Source organism: Carassius carassius, chromosome 6 (genome assembly GCF_963082965.1).
Source record: "Carassius carassius chromosome 6, fCarCar2.1, whole genome shotgun sequence".
Classification (NCBI taxonomy): Eukaryota; Metazoa; Chordata; class Actinopteri; order Cypriniformes; family Cyprinidae; genus Carassius; species Carassius carassius.
Genome location: NC_081760.1, coordinates 29,050,358 through 29,070,367, shown reverse-complemented (window position 1 = coordinate 29,070,367; position 20,010 = coordinate 29,050,358). Strand labels below are relative to the sequence as shown.

At 36.8% G+C, this 20,010-nt stretch overlaps 1 protein-coding gene across 3 annotated transcripts in view; it reads left to right on the top strand.

Annotated features, from left to right (window-relative positions):
- Positions 1 to 5,846: 5,846 nt before the first annotated feature.
- The window catches only part of LOC132142590 (huntingtin-like), a 43,939-nt gene continuing 29,775 nt past the window's right edge, over positions 5,847 to 20,010 (top strand). For 2 of the 3 annotated variants that reach the window (XM_059552568.1, XM_059552565.1), the window contains exons 1-19: positions 5,847 to 6,250; positions 7,588 to 7,671; positions 8,649 to 8,769; positions 8,915 to 8,974; positions 9,277 to 9,356; positions 9,478 to 9,616; positions 11,025 to 11,166; positions 11,254 to 11,432; positions 11,540 to 11,744; positions 12,948 to 12,992; positions 13,203 to 13,280; positions 13,672 to 14,036; positions 15,128 to 15,251; positions 15,359 to 15,477; positions 15,607 to 15,718; positions 15,889 to 16,026; positions 18,519 to 18,677; positions 18,757 to 18,854; positions 19,021 to 19,160. In XM_059552568.1, coding sequence (XP_059408551.1) covers positions 6,144 to 6,250; positions 7,588 to 7,671; positions 8,649 to 8,769; positions 8,915 to 8,974; positions 9,277 to 9,356; positions 9,478 to 9,616; positions 11,025 to 11,166; positions 11,254 to 11,432; positions 11,540 to 11,744; positions 12,948 to 12,992; positions 13,203 to 13,280; positions 13,672 to 14,036; positions 15,128 to 15,251; positions 15,359 to 15,477; positions 15,607 to 15,718; positions 15,889 to 16,026; positions 18,519 to 18,677; positions 18,757 to 18,854; positions 19,021 to 19,160 — 2,495 coding nt within the window. In that variant the 5' untranslated portion in view covers positions 5,847 to 6,143. The remainder of the gene's footprint in view (positions 6,251 to 7,587; positions 7,672 to 8,648; positions 8,770 to 8,914; positions 8,975 to 9,276; positions 9,357 to 9,477; positions 9,617 to 11,024; positions 11,167 to 11,253; positions 11,433 to 11,539; positions 11,745 to 12,947; positions 12,993 to 13,202; positions 13,281 to 13,671; positions 14,037 to 15,127; positions 15,252 to 15,358; positions 15,478 to 15,606; positions 15,719 to 15,888; positions 16,027 to 18,518; positions 18,678 to 18,756; positions 18,855 to 19,020; positions 19,161 to 20,010) is intronic. The other variant, XM_059552566.1, reaches the window with a different exon arrangement.

Sequence of the window (20,010 nt, the reverse complement as noted above, 5' to 3'; positions counted from 1 at the left end):
TCCACTGAACCTCACTATACTGGAGCTGTTCTTTTGCATTCAATGCATTATGGACATTATTATGATCAGATTTCCTTCTGTGGGGGGTGACCGTTTAGCTAATGTTCTCCTTGGTTTTAGTTGGACTTTTAGACCTCTTCTCCAGATCTGCATGTGTATTGAACAATATCTGGCGGTGATTCATCCAGTAATATTCCTGAGATATAAGGCCATCCAGTACAGGATTGCATTGGTAGCAGCAGCTTGGCTAATTTCAATGGGTAACGGCTTGAGGATCGTTTTTGGTAGGGTAAACTATTTTAAAGATCCCATATTCTTTTTGTTTTTTTGTATTGCAGTGATAATAACTTCCTTTTGCTGTGCCTCTGTCCTTCACGCCCTGAAGCGTTCAGGACCGGGAGATCACAAGAATGTAGAGATGCCAGAGAAAGACATACACAATAATACTGACAGAGGCAGAGCTGTTGAGAACAAGCAGAAAAGGAAGGCCTTCAGAATCATCTCTTATATTTTAGCATCTATTCTGATTTGTTACATCCCTCTGGTTTCAATTTACTTTATGGATATAGCTAAAATCAGTAGGTATGTGTATTTCTGTGAAGTTGTTCCACTAACTCTGTGCTTCACTTTAACTGCTGTATTATTTTCACTGTTAGTCAGGATGTATTGTGAAGGCCACCTGAAGAACATAATGTGCTTTCAAAGAACAAATAAAAGGGAAAAAAGACAACGTGAAAGAAATTGATGCTTCAAAGATGATAAAGTTTTAATTTCTTATAAGAGAAGTGACATTAGCTAGGACAGAATATTTGTGATGATTCCAGTTTTGTGTTCCCTGTCTTGTGTTAAGAACTCTTGTTTATTCTCCATATGTTTCTGTGCTCACTTCCTTGTTCAGTTCCTGCTTCCCTGTCTACTTCACTGCCTTTTTAGAAGTCTGTTAATTCCTGTGTATGGGTGGTTTCATTATTTTCTTTTTTCTTAATACATTTGATTTAAATGTAATTATAATTTAAACCTTTGGTGTGTGAAAAAGGTTTCATGTAGAAATAAAATTACACACCATCAACAAGACTAGAGTGTAATCATTTTTATACAGCACACCATGATCTATTAAAATCTGAGCATTAGTGAAACATTTGTTTTAAACAGCTCATAAATATGCTGGACACACAAGTAAAATGAACTAAAACAACAGGTACAGTGCTATCCAAACACAATATGAGTAAGCAGATCCAGATGAAACATGGTGGATGAGGTGTTTTTGTAGTTCTATATGCATGCACTTTATAGAAAATCCTTCTCGAAAAAATGTTTAGTTTGTTTATTTATTTATTTAAGATTGTGAAATTCAGGTTACTGTTAACTGACATTTTTTTTTACGAGAGTGGTAACTGCATATTATATAACCAAGACTCATACTATAATTTACCTGAAAGATTAATTTCCCTTTTACTATTACCTGCCCTTCCACTCCTGCGTCTGTTGTTCACCTGTTAACTATTTGTGAGTTTCCCTGTATAAGACTGTTCATGTAATCTAACCATACTGCATTGACTATTACTGGATTTATCTAGGCTATATTGAAGTAAATGCCTAACAGGCATATAGATTATGATCACCAAGAATAATAATTGTTTTCCAATAGTATAAGCAATGACGTAAGTAAAAAAAATAAAAATAAAAGTGAAAATATGCAAACAAAATGGGAGCGGCCAGGTACATTTGTTCCTTATATGTGGATGAAACATGGTGAATGAGTCATTTTTGGTACTTTTTCACTGCCAGAAACAGTATTTGTTTCTGTATATTTTGCATGCAGTGACATCATTTCAGGTACTAACATTTTTTCAATGATTTCTCAGTTTAGTCTTTCAGTCTTGTTATTATAGCTTTCTGAAGGCTTTAGCCTAATTTTCCCACCTTCTTTAACTTTGTGCAAATCATGCTTCCAAATCAACGATTTACTCTCTGTATTCGACAATTCTGTAATATGAGGCTGTATTTGCAAGGGACACTTTGGAAGCCTTGACATTTTTGTTACTTTAGTACTGTTCTCCGTTGTGGGAACGCCAGTCCTTTGCTGGACCCTCTGGGTTTTTCTTCTTGGGAGTATCAAACCCAGCTTGGTCTTTCCATTGAATATCAATATAGTGGAGCTGGTTTGGCATCCATAGGATTATAGACTCATTTATTACCAACTATCCCAATGTGACAAGTGATTGTTTGGTATTTTTCATTGGTTTCGGCTGGACTTTCAGGCCTCTTCTCCAGATCTGCATGTGCTTTGACCATTACCTGGCAGTGATTTATCCAGTAACATTTCTGAGATGTAAGAGCATCCAGTAAAGGATTGCATTGGCAGTAGCAGCTTGGCTAATTGGAGCAGCCAACAGCGTGAGGCTCATTTTGATCGGAATAGAATATTTCCCAGATCATGTATTCTTTTTTCTTTTTTGGAATACAGTTACAATAATCTTGTTTTGCTGTGCTTCAGTCCTTTATGCTCTGAAGTGTCCAGGACTAGGTGAACGAACCAATGCAGAGATGACAAGAAAAGACGGACACAACAAAACTGACGGAGCTGTTGAAAACCAGCAGAAAAGGAAAGCCTTCAAAATCTTCTTTAACAGTTTAGCATCTATCCTGATTTGTTATTTTCCATTTATTCTGTCATTTAGTTTGACTGCTGTATTAATTTCTCCACTATTCAGGATCTATAGCGGAGGCCAAAAAAATGTATGTGATTTTGAAAGCTTAGAGAACAATAAAGGACAGTAAGAAAACTAAAATATGTATTCATTGAAGCTTTAATGTTTGTTTCATTTTTTTTATTTCTAAAAAACAAAGAGGCATGACATTGGGATAGAACAGTATTTGAGAATGCAAATGTCTGCAATGAATATCTGCCGTCTGTTAGAGACTATCAAAATGTATACTGATCAGTTTGCAATTGCAAATCAAGAACAAAAACAAATTTCTCTTTAATGAATCAATATTTTTTTAGGGAGAAAATAATGTTGTCAATATAACAATAATTGGCACAAAAGTACCTTTCAGACAAATAATGGACTTACTTCTGATCATTACTGAAAACAATGATAAATAACCAAATTTTTTTAACAGGACATTTGTGATTTTCTAATAACAACAAAAACGAGCTTAATCATGTCCATCAAAAGCATCAATATTTCAAATACATAAACTTTATTGGCAATAAGGTAATTATTGTGATATTTTCATTGATTACTTATTGCTGGTCTACCAAAATTAATAAGTAGCCACTGTTGTGACACTTGTAACTAAAATAGGCACTACTAAAATGTGTATGTTTAAAGGGCTTTCCGTTTATATTACCCAGCAACAGTTTCTAATTTGGTTTCTGTGTATTAATGAATACAGTCAATAAAACATTTTATAATGTTGTTCAGTGTGAAAGAAAACAAAACCCAGTTACCACAGTTACTAATTTATTCCCACGAGGAGGAAATAAAGAGAATATATAGCAGAATTAGGTGTCTTATAAAGAAAAGTTGTGTTTATATAGCATTGCAACACCAGCCTGAGGATCACACAGTGAGTATATCTGATTTGTGCATATTGGTCTAATAGTATTGCAAACATGTGTTAATGTAGTGAGTTGTTTTAATGTGAAATCAGAACAGAACAACCAAGAGTGTAGACAGATCATTCTAAATCATTTTAAGCCATTATCACTGATCATTTCTGCTTAAAATACATATTTCTGCTATTTTAAATGTGTAGAATGTTATATACAGCTAATTAGATGCTTTACCAAATAGCAGTGAAATCTGAAACTGCAGGCTTTTCACACATGTGGGATTTGAACTAAAAATCAGTTTCAGTTGGAAAGATACAGAAATGAACAGAGCAAACACTGTCGACAATAGCAGCACATCTTTGGCTACATACAATGAAGAATTCACTACAAAGATTCCAAAGTCTCAAATCAACCAGACTGAGCCCCGTGAATCAGGTAAGCTATAAAATACGCTAATTTTAATGAATGTGGTATTAAAAAATGTAGTCTATGCTTTCTTTTTCATTTAGACTCATCAAACTTCTACAAAGTGGGGATTGTGTGCCTGGCGTTGCTGTTCGGTATTCTGCTGGCTGGTCTCATAGCTCTAGCATTCAAGTACAGAACAGACATTGTCCAGTTAAAGACCGACTATGACCGGTGTGTTGACGATCAGGACTATCTGAACCGACGTTACTACAATCTCACAATAGAGAGAGATCAGCTGCAGGCTAGTGAACAATATCAAATGAAAAAAGTACAGAATTTAGAAAAGCTGCTACTAATTGGTAGGTATTCATTTAAGATGTTTACTTAGTCATTTAAGTTTAATCAAATTAAATTACATTTAAATATTGTAGTGTGTCTCCCTTCAGCATTACGTACTGCTTTGTGACACCATAATTTAACAAAGATATTTTCTTTTAAGGGTGCTTGACAGGAGGGAGCTACATTGCCTCTCATTTTTATTGCGTCTCTTCTATGATGATGACGTGGAATGAGAGCAGACACAGCTGTGCTGAGAAGGGAGCTTATCTTGTGATCATAAATAGTGAAGAGGAACAGGTGAGTGAGAGGGCAAAAAGAGACAAAACTTTGTTTCAGAGCTCATGAAGAGTTGATGGAACCTGATGGTATCTCAGATAGCTAACTGTGTCTGCAAACATACAGTATTTGATTTTAAACATTTTTGGCCACCTGGGTGGTAACCGATTCTTTACTTATGGGCTGCAAACAGAAATTCATGTCTAATTTCCAAATGGATGTATGGATTGGCCTCTCTGTTACTGAGGGAGTGTGGAAATGGGTGGACAACACTGAAATAACCAAAGAGTGAGATCTGACTTATTTTCGTTTTTGTTTTAAGCAAATATGTGAAAACCTAATGTTTACAATATTTATAGAGATTTCTTCTAATTAAAACTGTTATGTTCAGGTACTGGGCAGCAGGAGAACCTAACAATGTAAATCGAATTGAAGATTGTGTAGAGATTTTAGGTGGCCGACCTAGCCAAGAAAACTGGAACGACTTTTCATGTGAAGGAGAAAAACATTACATTTGTGAATATGAAAATTAAATGCTCAGTTTTTAAGCCATGGAAACATTATAGAGTAGGATAATTCGGATGCCATTTCCCACTCTTTGCGACCGAGAAATAATTAAAGAATCAGTAGACAAATGTAATGTATCTGCAAGTCAAGAGAGATATTTTATACTATTATATGATAAATTACTATGCCTCTTCTTAAGCTGACATAACTAAGACGACATTCAAAATCACATAGGCCTATATCATATACTGAAAATTATCTGAACATATTTGAATGTCATTTTTTTGTGATTTGCTTTTTTATTCATGAATAAAGAAGTGCTAAATTACACATTAGAAATTACCTCTATATTATATGTGATTGTTGAATTTTGAAGCCTAATTGAAGTCTAATTAGTCTACTTTGTAGCTCTTCGTATGGACTGAATACAGTTTTCAGAGATGGCAGATAATTGCAAATATGTGTTCTTCATCAGCCTTTATGCTTCACATTCAAACAATAATTAAAACATATCTTTGTTTTTGCTTTCAAATTTTTTTTATGGAAAAATAAAGAAATAAAGGCACAACGAGCTGTATAAAGTTTGTTTATTTTCCAGAAACATACATTTTGCATACAGCAGTCTAGTCAGACCTAGTAATTGATCTGGCGTTAGTCTTGTATTAGAATACTCCCTACAGATATGGGCATCGTAGTACAATTTATTATGACAAAGAGGACTTTAATTTTGACAGGAGTTTTATTAACCCGGAAATACAGCAGAACAGTTGCCCTCATACCCTGCTTTAAGATGGCTTTCAGAGCTGGTTATGTTTTCAGTTACCTTCTGAAAATTTTGTTGGAATACCGGTAATAATCTGATGGTGTGTGGACATTAGATCGGATTTAAGGGGGTTCTGTCCACTTATAAGTGGTGTCCGATCTCGACGACACACATTGAGTTTCCCTTCAGCAGTCTGCACGGTGCTCGACTCCTCTGGCTGTAGAGTCGAGTTTGTAAATATTTCCATCTCTCCAGTCAGACAGCATCCAGATCAGTGCTTCTGATCAAATGGCCACCATGGAGAAGTTGATGAAAGCGTTTGAGTCGCTCAAATCCTTCCAGCAGCAGCAGCAGCAGCAAGGCCCGCTGTCGGCCGAGGAGCTCGTCCAGAAACAGTGAGTGCTGACCTGATGCAGCCTCATCATCATCATCACCTGACACAGTCGCTATAGTGATGTTATCATGACATTCAGGAGGGATGCGTGTTTTCTCATATAAAGCTGGTTGTTGTTGTTGTTGTTTTGGGCTTAATATCAGATGACGCGTTGGAAGTGTGGTTTGATTCTGCGTCAGCTGCGAGATTAAACAGCGCGCGATCATGCAGAAAACATAGGGGAAAGCTGTTGCATATAAAGAAATCCAAAAATAACTCCACAATTCTTGATGAACCAAAAATCTTACTGGGAAATGTTCATTTGTGAATGCAGTGATTTCTATAAATATTTTCATCTCCTGGTTTTTTACATGTTTTTCCTTTCCTGTTACTCAGCGTGACTCATACCATCAAAAAAAAAACAACAACCCTTGTTTTACTCGGATATTTATTATAAACAATGACAATTTTCAGCTCCATGTATTGAACTATCGTCACAGTCACACTAAAAATCTTGAAAATCCACCAAGGTTTGTCTTTCACAGAAAATAAACATTTTAGCGATCACCACTTATTCATTTCAATGTGGAAATTATTTTTTTTATTTAACTTTAATGCGAAGATCTTTTATCTCTATTTGATTTTTTTTCAAACTGTATAACATAAGGTCACTGTAAATAAGTAACTTTAAATGAATACTTTATGAAGACACTGAATGGCACTTGTGTGTAAATAAATTAAGTGATTTCCTTATTTAAGACACAAGGAGAATTTGAATAGTTGACTTTGCACTGAGAATATGTTAATTAGTGAAAATGAATGAATGAATGTTCTGTTAATGAGATAGATTTACATTATTCTGGGTTAACATCCCATGGTAAACTGTTTGGTACTATTTTGATTGTTAAGGCACCTGTTCGCCAAGTGATCATGCATCAACCACTGTAATAGATGAGCGATTACATATTTAGTTTTTCAAGGTTGAACACTCATCTGCTGAGGTCATTTCGTTGTGTTTAATAACTTTAGATTTGTTTTAGATTGTCACCAGTGAACAGTGATGCTATATGTGCTATGGTCCAGAAGAACAGCTTTACTGCTGCATTGTTAGCAAGATTAAATTCACCTAATGGATTTAGGTAATCAGTATCAGAAAATAAATCAGTGTCTGGCTGACCACTGTGGCTCAATCTAATATACTCACTTTACAGATACATACTCGGTTGCTTCTGTTCACGTTGTGTTGTATATTAGCAGCTCTTTTGTATGTTTATATCTGCTGAATATGTTATTCATGTGTTTCATCAGATCAAAGGTTTGTTTTCATGACATCCACAGTAAAATTGTGTTTTCTTACAGAAAAAAAGACCTTGCTACAACCAAAAAGGACAGAGTGACTCATTGCCTGACGATATGTGAAAACATCGTGGCACAGTCGCTAAGGTATGCACTAGTCAATGGACGGACACATAAGATAAAGGATAATCAGATTTGGTCACATTTTATGAGGCAAAAGCCTTTTGATGCGGACGCTAGGCTGGTTTTTGCACCTTTACGATGCTAATTAATTAAAGGTATTCAAGATGAAAAATCCTGAATTATTACTAGCAAGTTTTAAAATGAGTGCCAGCATTTGAAGTTCTCAAAGTCCATTTCTTTCAGCGCGACTACACTTGAATACAGAATAAATCTGTTTGGAAAACAAAGGAAAAAAATAAAAGATTATTGTAAACCTGCCTGCATAGATCTTTTTGAAGCACATTAGTAAAGTGCTGTTCTTCACCTGTAGGTTAGGATATACACTGCTGTTCAAAAGTTTAGGGACAGTAAAGATGTTGTGAAATCCTGGCAGATTTTGGGTGCACAGACAGGAACAGTCGTGGACTTTGAAATTGGGAATTTTAATGGTAGAATTTCCTACAGTTTTGGCTTTACTGACCTTGCTACACTCATCCTGATGCCAAACGAGAGCTGAAACTAGAGCATCATCAACGGTCCAGCTCATATACACAATGCAGCTGAATGAAGTTCATTATTCGTTTTGCTGTGTCTGGATCAAGGGGATTCATTCTTTGCTTAACTGTGTAGCCACTTCCTTGTTTTTCATTTAGCATTTCCTTTTTTGGCTATCATTATTATTGCTAGACTGCACAACAGCTTCACAACAACATGCTCTTGAAGCTGTCAGTGTTTGAGGGTAATTTGGGTGATAGTAACAGCCAGATATAAGGAGGAACAGAACACACTCACTCCTTCTTTGCTATTATAAACTGAATGAGTGGCAAAGTCAAATGGCCTTTGTTGAGACGTAATATACATAATGCACGTTTTATCATGTTTGCTGCTAATTTGAAAGGTTAGCTTACTTTTTTTTTACGTAATGTGTCATTCAGTGCTGTATTTCACTGTGACTTCATCAGGACATCTCCAGAGTTCCAGAAGCTTCTTGGAATCGCTATGGAAATGTTCTTGTTGTGCAGCGACGACAAAGAGTCTGACGTCAGGATGGTGGCAGATGAGTGCCTCAACAAAATCATCAAAGTGAGTCATGAATAGTTTGTATATATATATAAATATATATAAATATATATATATATATATATATATATATATATATAAATTCATTTGAACTGTGATGCTTACTGTGCTACATTGTAATAAAATTTCTTTTTGTTTTACTTTGCAGGCATTGATGGATTCCAACTTGCCTAGGCTGCAGCTAGAACTGTACAAAGAAATTAAAAAGGTGAATCAGATTTCATTATCTTTTCACAAGGAATAAAAAATTGTCTTGGCTTTCCCACCTTTTTTAGATTTGATGTCGTGGTTTTAAGAGTTCCAGTTTTGTTTTGCTTTGGGTGCGAATAGGCAGTCTGTGATTCATTTTATTGTTTTGTTCTTGGTGCAAACAGTGCTTTATTGTTTTTTTTCTGGGCTAGAGTGTTTTTGAAATGGCAATCCCTATAGTTTTCATAGGTACAGGGCTCTTGTTTTTTCTAGGGACATGCACAGATCACTAATAAAGCACTACTCTTTCTGTTTTGACAGAACGCTGCCTCTCGGAGTCTGCGGGCAGCCTTGTGGAGGTTTGCTGAGCTCGCTCACCTAGTGCGTCCACAGAAGTGCAGGTATGCTTATTAACTTATTAAAAGTCAGTTACTTCTACTGCTCTGCTCAGGAATAAGTGAAACTGATATTGGGTTAATGATAACAAAATGAAACTCATGCTTTTAATTTATTTTTTCTCAGGCCGTATCTTGTGAATCTGCTGCCGTGTCTGACACGGATCACAAAACGTCAGGAGGAGACGGTGCAGGAAACTCTTTCTTCTTCAATTCCTAAAATCATGGCTGCCCTGGGTCACTTCGCCAATGATGGAGAGATTAAGGTATGAGTTCAGTACTATAAAGAAAGAGCTTTAAAACAAAGGAAACCACTGTAAACTAGGTTTTTGGTTTAGATGAAGGTTTGTCACAGTTAAAGGTTTTCAAAGACCATGTCGCTTTATTGAACCACATCACCTGATGTTCAGGTGGAAATCAGTTGACTCAAGTCACACCACCACAACATTAACCATGACCTCTGGCCTGATTTCTGTGGTTTGGCACCTCATTGCGGGATTTCCCACACCGTTATCTTCTCTCGCTGTCTGAAGCTGTGAATGTGCAGTGGTGACATCATCTTCTCAAAATGGAATGTGACTCAGACTGGATTTAATTATCCATGAGCCTCCTCTCCCTCACATCACTAGGAGACGGAAAGAGCCTGTTCCCTTGCCAAGAACACATTTACATCTAAAGACACTACAACTGTCAGTTTAGTGCTGCTTTATGTTTAAAACCAGCTCAATCCAAGTCATAAATAAACAAATTCCACATGCAATAGCAGGTGAAGATTTTTGCAGATGAAGGCAAATCAATTTGTTTAGTTATACGAACACTCCAGGAGTGCTTAATAAAAGATTATACAGAATACACAACCACTGAGGCCGGTAAAATAGTTTTGAGTTTTTGAAAGAAGTCTGTAATGCTCACCAATGCTACTTTTATTTGATCATGTATACAAATAATAATTTAAGAACATTTTGTTATTAATTTTTTAAATAAAAATTTTAATATTGTGAAATATTTTTTACAAGTTAAAATAAGTGTTTTCTATTTTCATGTATTTTAAAATGTAATATATTCCTGTATTGCAAATCTGAATTTCCAGCAACCATTACTGCAGTCTTCAGTGTCACCTGATTCTTCAGAAAACATTCTAATATGCTGGTTTTTATTCTTTATTTTATGTTGAAAACATATATGCTGCTTAATATTTTGGTGGACACCGTAATACTTTTTAAAGTGCAAAAGAACAATGTTTACTTAAAACCAAAAGATTATAAATGTCTTTGTTGTCACTTTTGAATTTATATTTAAAAAAAAAAAAAAAAGATTTGTACTGACCTCGAGCCTGAATGCTATTGTACCTCTTCAGATGAATATATCTGTATTTACGCTTTTGGTGCAGAAGAGTGATCTCAAATTTGCGAGGAAAACAGTTCAAAGTTCAAAGGGTGTGCATAAGCCAATCTCTCATGTTCCTAGACGTCTCTTTAATAATTTTCTTACAAAATGCATTAAAAAAAAAACTAAAGTATCATTAACAAGAATTATAATAAAGCAGGTTAAGTAATATGATTTCATAATCTCACTTCCTGTTTAAATGACTATTATCCACATTCTATAAGTTATTCTCATCAAATTCACTTTGAATGTGGCACTTAGGATTTCACTCTTTGAATGTGTATTTAGATGCTGTTGAAGGCCTTTGTTGCCAATCTGAAGTCCAGTTCTCCCACTATTCGGCGAACGGCGGCCAGCTCGGCTGTCAGCGTGTGTCAGCACTCACGCAGAACACACTACTTCTACACCTGGCTCCTCAACGTGCTGCTCAGTAGGACGCTTACACTCTACAACTGAGATTCTGTCAAAATGCTATTTTTCAGATTTCTTAATTCATCTTATGTTCTCTCGCTCTCAGGTTTGGTAGTGCCAGTGGATGAGGATCATTCCAGTCACCTGATTCTGGGTGTGTTACTGACGCTGCGCTACCTGATGCCTCTTCTTCAGCAGCAGGCTCCTAACACCAGCCTGAAGGGCAGCTTTGGTCTTGTTCGTAAAGAGGCGGACATCACCCCTGCACCTGAGCAGCTCATTCAGGTACCAGAGCGGATCAAGTTCAACGTATCCTTGCGATTTGTGTTATGTTGATCTATGTGTACTGAAGTGTATTTTTGAACATGTAGACTCTAATCTTCGGTTCTCAGGTCTATGAAGTGACCCTGCACTACACGCAGCACTGGGATCATAATGTGGTCACAGCGTCTTTGGAGCTTCTGCAGCAGGTGTTTCGCACTCCTGCCCCTGAGCTCTTGAACACACTCATCACGCGTGGTAAAATATCACACACCTGTGTCTTTAGAGAAGAGACAGAGTGCCGTGCACGAAGTGGCAGCATCCTCGAACTTATTGGTAAATATTGTTATTATACAGTCTGTTGCATATAGAAAAATAAGGTTTGTGTTGTGTATATAAGTAGAGATCGACTGTATTTTACCAATACTTATAACTAAATGAGGTAAATGTGGCTAAACCATAACCAATAGGGCTTGGACGATAAATCGACGCAGAATCGATTCGTGGATCGATTCTTAGATTTTCAGAATGCATCGTGATTCTGAGCTTAGATTTTAACAGCAGATGGCACTCTTAATCTAGTTTTTATCTGCACACTCAAATGCTCATGAAGAAGAGGGTTAAAGAGCGCTAGTGCATTCGGCATATCATGTACTTTCACCTCAGCTTAGAATGCTTTTATGACACAAGATTAATGTAAACACAGCCCACTGTGAACACCTTTGTAATTTGCTTCAGCCTTCTGAATTCTATGAATTATTATATTAGGTTCAAGTGTGTGTAAGGATTTGGAAACAAGCAGAGTACGGTTGTTTCTAAAGCATGGAGTGCCATCTGATGTTCAAAACTATGCTCCAAATCGATTCAAGGAAGAATCGCGATGCATTCGGAAAATCTCAGAATCTATGCTAAATCATTTCTCGATTTGCGATGCATCGATTTATTTTCCCAGCCCTAATGACCAAGTGATTTGCAGATTGTTTTTAAAATCAGTTATACGAATGAAAAACTTTCAATTGAAATTGATGGATTTTATTATAGAATAAACAATAATTTCATAATTATGGTAATATTTTTAAATTATTAAAATAAATGTATATACAAATGTATTGTTTTTCTTTTGCTGTGAGATGAGCACAGAGGAACATGGAGAAATTAAAGTATCGGCGTTGATTTTCACTGATTAACTGCCAAAACTATATATGTTGACATCTATTCATAAAAGTAATTTCGACTTTGGAATTTTATTTTTTTTTCAATGTGAAGGTGTTAAATTGTAAAAGTTTTCTTTTTTCAGTTTAATTCAAATTGTGTTACTCACTACTAACATACTCTCTTAAAATTCCTCTCTTAATATTTCCCACACTGCTTCTTTATGTCATATATATTCGGTTTGTTGACAAATCACTGATCTGTAAGTTCACTGCAAACTATTTCACCCTGCATCAGATCTTCATCCTTTGCTTCTTCCTTCCTCTAACCCTCAAAATGAATTTTTGGGCTTTTCTGCTCTCTTCACTTCCTGTTTCCTGCTTACAGCTGGTGGGTCAACATGCAGTCCTCTCCTCCTCAGAAAGCAGAAAGGTGACTTGTCTGTCCTTCTTTTGCATCTAACCTACTGACATGTTTCAGTGTGTGCTTCGAGGGGCTGTCTGTGGCACGTCAGTAGAACAGTTTTGATATTGAATGTGTGGTTGGAGTTTTAGACTGTCAAAGAAAGTTAGAATGGTGTTTGGAATAGAAACATGTTTGGTGCATTGTAATGATATGTCTTGGATGTTGTGCTTGTTTTAGGTAAGCTGTTGTCGGGTGAAGAGGAGGGTTTGGAAGATGACCCTGAGAGGGCAGAGGTCCCCACAGGATCAATCTCTGGTAAGTTGAGGAGGGGAGTACTGTCACGTTTTAAGACTTGCGATTTTCTCCTGGTGGATAAAAAAAAATCAGCTTTATAAAATCTCTTGCAAAATAAAAACAGACTTGGTGAGCATAAGGGACTACTTTCAAAAACAATGACGAATTATTTCCGACAGCAAAATTGGACGCTAGATTTGAGGATTTGTTGTTTTGCCTGAGGCGCTTTAGCAACCACATTGCAACATGCTAGCGCTTAGACCAAACACCAGAAAACAAACCAGGCAGCTACCAACATCATGTCCACGAACTTTGCCTTCTTCATAAAACAAACACTCCTTGAATTCAAACAAATGCTTTGCATGGAATATATGGAAGGATTAATGCTTTGTTTCTCTCACATTTCTTCAAGCCTCGGTTGGTGGCGACAGCTCCAGTGAAGCTCCCTCCTCATCAGGCGTTTCGTCTCTTGGCACATCTGACATCATCACAGAGCAGCCCCGCTCCTCCCAGCATGCCTTGCAGCCGGGAGACTCAGTGGACCTGAGTGCTTCAGAGCAGGGTGTAGGGCCTGATACTCCAGATGAGGAAGATGAGGACATGCTAAGTCGCAGCTCAAGCGGGGGCGCCGGGGTCGTCAGCAGGTCTGGTGACTTAGTAAGCGATGGGAACCAGATGTCGACGGGAGCAGTGTTGTCGTCGCCCCCTAGTGACAGTTCCCAGACGACTACGGAGGGGCCGGACTCCGCCGTGACGCCTTCAGAATGCGCCGAGCTCGTAAGTGTCACCAGCACCAGCAGACGCTGTCGGAGCTATTCACCACCTTCCCCAACTCCCACAGAAGGGCCGGACCCACACTCCGACAGCGAGTCGACTATCTACAGGCCATTCTATTCCTCCTCCTCTACCTCGACTTCTTCCTCTTCCTTTTCTGCCATCTCTTCCTCTAGCAGTAGTGAGCAGGTCAGCAGAGGACGGGGGTGAGGCTATTGTTGCTCTTCCCTGCCCGGATAGAACCCCACCCCTGATTTGCTCCATCCCCACATGCACATCCTCTTTCCTGAGGGTTTGAACACCGTTTAAAAATGAAATCAGTCATTGTTAACTTATACTAAAAGTGTTAAAAATAATTTTTGGTAATTGCAATTTAAAGATAAATTAGAATAAAAGTTCGATTAAAAACTTAAGCTTGAAAATGAAAATTCGGAATGTTGATTTGACAGCCAACTGAAGTTTAAATATTACAATGACTAAAACTGAAATAAATAAATTAAAGCTGTTTAGAAATATTAAAAGAAAACAAAAAACTAATAAAAATGACAAGCACACCTAAAATGAATAAAACTTGAAAATTAAAATAACTGGCAATATAAAAATGAAAGCTAATTCAAAAAATTTATAAGCACTATAATAGTATATAAATAATACTAAAATAACATTGGATTGAATTTGAGCAATTTCCTGGTTTTGATAAAAGCAATGATCTTCCTTCTGCCAAATTAGAAGACTAAAATGTATAAGTTAATATCTAATCAGCCATTAAATCCTCATTATTGTCGGGTAGATTTCTGCAGTAGATTAACACCCTACTTTTTTTTTTTTTTTGTGAGGCCAAAAATTGTCTTGACATGCATATTATTATGCAGAAGAAAGCTGTGATCATGCAATATTTGTATGAGTTCCTAAAGTGATACTGCATGTCTGACTGTTCCTGTTTTTTGTGTTCATTTGCATGAATTGAATGTTTATGATTGTTTGTGAGTTTGGCCCATTCTGTTATGTGTATATATATTGTTAGTGATATATGTACGTGTATATAAGTATATATAAATATATATATGTGTGTGTGTGTGTGTGTGTGTGTGTAGGTGCTGGATGGCAGTGATAGTCAGTACTCAGGGATGCAGATCGGCACATTGCAGGATGAGGAAGAGGAGGGCGCAGCTCCACCGCCTGATAAACCTCCAGAGCCTTTCTCTCAGTCAGCACTGGGTACATCCTCATTTAGTACACTTTCTCAGCGATACACCCTGTTCTAATGGTCTAACTTGAGTGTTTATTAGTCATCCTTTTAGCTCACAGTATTCTCTTGTTGTCAGCTTTAAGTAAGCCCCATCTTCTGGAGGGAAAAGGTCACAACAGGCAATCGTCTGGTAGCAGTGTGGATCGATTCATACCAAAGGAAGAGGTCCTGGAAGCCGCAGATCTTGACAACAAGGTGAACACACACAATAATGATGTTGAACAATGTTGTGCATCTTCAGGTTCTCAAAGATTCTTAACAGAGATCTAGTAGTTAAGACTAACATAATCTGTAAATATTTTGTATGTGTTCTGTGTGTTTTAGCCATCTAGGATTAAAGGAGATATTGGTCACTATACTGACCCAAAAGAAGGGCCTCTGGTGCACTGTGTGCGGCTGTTGGCTGCCTCCTTTCTGCTCACTGGCCAAAGAAATGGTGAGAAACAAGACATGTGTTGCTTGACTCTGTATTGTCACATAAAGCATACAAGTGTTTGCTACTTGAACATTAAAGTGTCTTTCTTCATAAAATCATATATATGTGTGTGTGTGTGTGTGTGTGTGTGTGTGTGTGTGCGCATCTGTGTGTGCATCTGTGTGTTGTAGGGCTGGTTCCTGATAATGAGGTGCGTGTGAGCGTGAAGGCATTAGCCGTTAGCTGTGTGGGGGCAGCAGCAGCTCTTCTACCCGAAGCCTTCTTCAACAAACTCTACTTGCAGCCAATAGAAGGACAAGAGCCAGATGGTGAGAAAAACACTGACCCCATCTAGTGTTGTCACAGTACCAAAATTTCAGTATTCGGTACCGATACCAGTGAAAATCCACGGTTCTCGGTACCAAAGCAAAACACAAAAATATGCTAATTAAAAAAAAAAAAAAACTTTTTATCACTAAAAATAAAACCAATGGCATTCTTTATACTTATTTACCATTGTGTTTAAAGCTTTTCTACAAGTAATATATTTATGAAAAACAGTAAACAAGTTTCACCCAAATTTAATTTGTCTTTTAATTTATGAAATTTAAACACATTTTATTTTTTGGTAAATAAAGGGGATTTGCTATTAAAATTAAAACATGGAGGAAATATTGTGTGATTAATTTTTAATTAACAGTAGTAGCAGTATCACATACATTTTACAAAATAATAGTAATATTTCTAGCACAATGCCTTTATGTAAAAATGAATTTGTGATGAATGCATATTTGTCATTTATCTGAACTTAAGACTGGTGGTGATGCTTAAGATATTTTTGTTCATTGAGGGTTTCTGTAAAAAAAAAAAGTAATAGATCATAATAATTATTATTAAAAGATAATAATACTACTAATTCTACTACCATACTAACAATATACAATGCACTATGGATTGATGAGCTGCTGGTTCTTGAATATTAATCACGTTGTCTTCGTTCGGTCAAACTGATTTGCTGAAATCAAAACAGGGACGGTAATAGATGAGCGCCAGCCAATGAAATTGCCATTTGCGCATTAGCTCCGCCCACTACCGGAGAAACCGGCATATCTTCTGCTTGTTCGAAAATGTTAATAATTCTAAATGAACTCCATTATTTTAACAGGAGAAGACAACAAATAATATAGTTTACATGTAGCATGTCGATTCAGCGTGGTAAGACTCTCGCTCTCTCTCTTTGCATGTGTGAGAAACAGAGCTATCAGCAAAGCGACGGCGAGTCGTGCTCCTTCACACAGAGTTTACAGTTCGGCAAATACCATAGACAGTAAAAGAGGCAAATACAGGTGTACTGTGCGTCCATTGAGATGAATTGAAAAGTACAGATCGCTTGATGGAGAGAGAACTCTGAAGCGCTCAGTCAGTGTTCAGCGAGTGAAAATATATCTGCGCCAATCTTATAATAGCCTCGAACACACACACACACTGGCGAGTAAAATCTAAGAATTTATTAGACAATGGCTAACAATAGACATAATTTAGTCGCCCTGAGTCAAATTTATTCACATATGCGAGTGATTTACTCGCAATGTAGAGGCTGTTTTGACGGTTTTCCGTGAATAGTTTTAAATTGACACTGGTTTTACTCAAATGAAACGGTAAAATGCTTGTGAAGTGACTCCGAACTGTTCTGGTGATGTTGTATGTCCTCATTATTGCAAGCGTCATGCGCTTCAGTCTATGTAGTAAACAAACCATTCATTCATTCATACAGAGACATGCACGCAGAACATGCAGGATGCAGATTTCAACCAACTTTTGCGACTTAACATTTACAGATACTGGTCCATATGGAGATTTGATTTGATTAATTTATGCTAATTTTGACAAATATCGTGACTGTCCATATTAAAATGTAAGTTTCATTTTCATGACTGGATTTTGAGATTCCGTCCGCGTTTTCTGGTTCGCGGAAATCATAGCGCTGTATGCATCCAGAACCGGGTTGATCGGGTCCTCGGTACCACCGGTACTTACAGAAACCTGGTACTGTGACATTTAAATTTTTTTAGTACCGACTTGGTACCGAAGTACCGGTTCTTTTGACAACACTCAAGGATTCTGTTCATTCATGGGTCAACTGAATCAATCGCTCTTGTTTTTTTTTTGTTTTTTTTTAATTAATAAATGTCTCTTGTTTTGTCTTTAAATTAGTTTTTATTTAGTTATATATGTGTGTCCCATTTTTTGGTATGGGAAAGTCAAGGACTCTGGCGCAGAGCTCAATAGGCTTTATCATAATTCAAAAATAAACAAAAACTACCCCGTAGAGTAAAATACTTAGCCACTGCAAAATAAGACAGGATGTGGCAGGGCAGGACACACTGGGAACCAACAGGACCACAGGAACAGTCTGGCACAGAATGGAGAGCACAGGGAGAATAAATAGGGAAAGAGTTTCAGAGGAGAGCAGGTGGGGAAAATGAACCATAAAAAGATAAATAATCACACAAAACATATCACCATGAGACCACATGGCCTATGTGCTCACAAAAAACAAGATAACATGGAAACACACAGCCAGTTTAAAGTCAGGCAAGCTGTGGTGCTATATTAAATATGACAACACAAGAACTCCTGTCCAATGAAAACATAATCCACTTGCTCGACAAAAACACAAGACAAGAGCGTTCAGTGAGGGAATGAACACTCCAGACATTCACTTACAACAAAAGACTAAATATTGAGCATGACTGTCTGGACCCCAAAACCGAATTGATACCAAGCTAGATACCTGAAACTGTTGTGTTTGTGTAAACAGAGCAACAGTACATCAGTGATATACTGCAGTACATTGAACATGGGGATCCTCAGATCAGAGGAGCCACAGCCATCATGTGTGGGGCTTTAATCCAAGGCATACATCTCAAGACACGTTACAACACAGAGACATGGCTGTCCCAGATCCACTCCGTCACGGGTGAGGACTACAGCTACATCAGATGAATCACACACTCTTGAGGCTTGTTTTCACATTCTCTGTTTTTCTGTTTTCTTAGGAAACTCTGTGACACTCAAAAACTTTGTGCCTCTGCTGCAGCGAAGTCTAAAAGATGAATCTTCAGTCACATGTAAAATGGCCTGTGCTGCTGTTAGGGTGAGAAAAAAAAAGTGTGTGTGTGTGTATATATATATATATATATAATACATGCCCCTCGGATCATTTTGAACATGTGAAGAATGCTAGTTTAAATCTGTCTGTTAGTTTTTAGTTCTGTCTGTTTAAGATTATAAATGTATTGTGTGTTTTTACACAACTACAGACCTGTATCATGGCGTTGTGCAGTGGCAGTTTAAGTGAACTTGGCCTGCAGCTGCTCATTGATCTGCTGACCCTGAAGGACTGCTCCTATTGGCTGGTTCGCACTGAGCTTTTGGAGACCCTTGCTGAGATTGATTTTCGGTAAGTGGATTCAAACTTTACTTTACTTAGCACATTTTGATACAATAATTTAAAAAGCACATATATTCATATTAGGGCTGTGAATCTTTGGGAAGGCTTCGATTCGATTCATAGGTTTTCAATTCGATTCAAGAACGATTTTTGCCAGTTTAGAACGATTAGAGTCACAATTAAATTCGATTCGATTATAATGATTCAATTCTGCGTTCTTTAAGTGCATTCACAGGATTATTTAAATGTTTCCCCTAAATTCTTTAAATGTTTAGTCAGGGGGCAAATTACAGTAGCATTTATGGTTAGAGAACCATAGGTTAGAAAAAAAAAAAAAAAAACTTGTCCATTGTTAAATGTTAAGTTAATGGTGCGATATTGCATACGTAAAAATGTATGTAAGCCAAGATTTTAAAAAAGAGCTTTAAGAGTATTATGTATAGGCTAACATTTTGTCACACCAGGGGCGTAGCCATCATTTCAGAAGTGACAGAAATGTCAAATGCAATCATTTTATCTATGTAGCCTATTTATTATCATAATTTATTATAATTTTTATTTTATTTTATTTTTTTTACAAGGAATTCTCTTCTTTGTTTATTACTTTTAATTAGCTGTAAGAAATCAAATACACTGCTGGAAATATTCAGTAATTTGCAATAGATATTTTTTCCCTAATGGCAATTTTATGATTGTTTTATATATTAGGCTACATTTAATTAGCAATTATTTAAATTTTCAGCACAGAATAAGGTAGAAAATATACTTTTATATATAAATATACGTTTTGTACTGTAATAAATGATATGTCAATTAGCACTGCATCATTCATACATTTGATTTATTGTGGGTTTTTTTC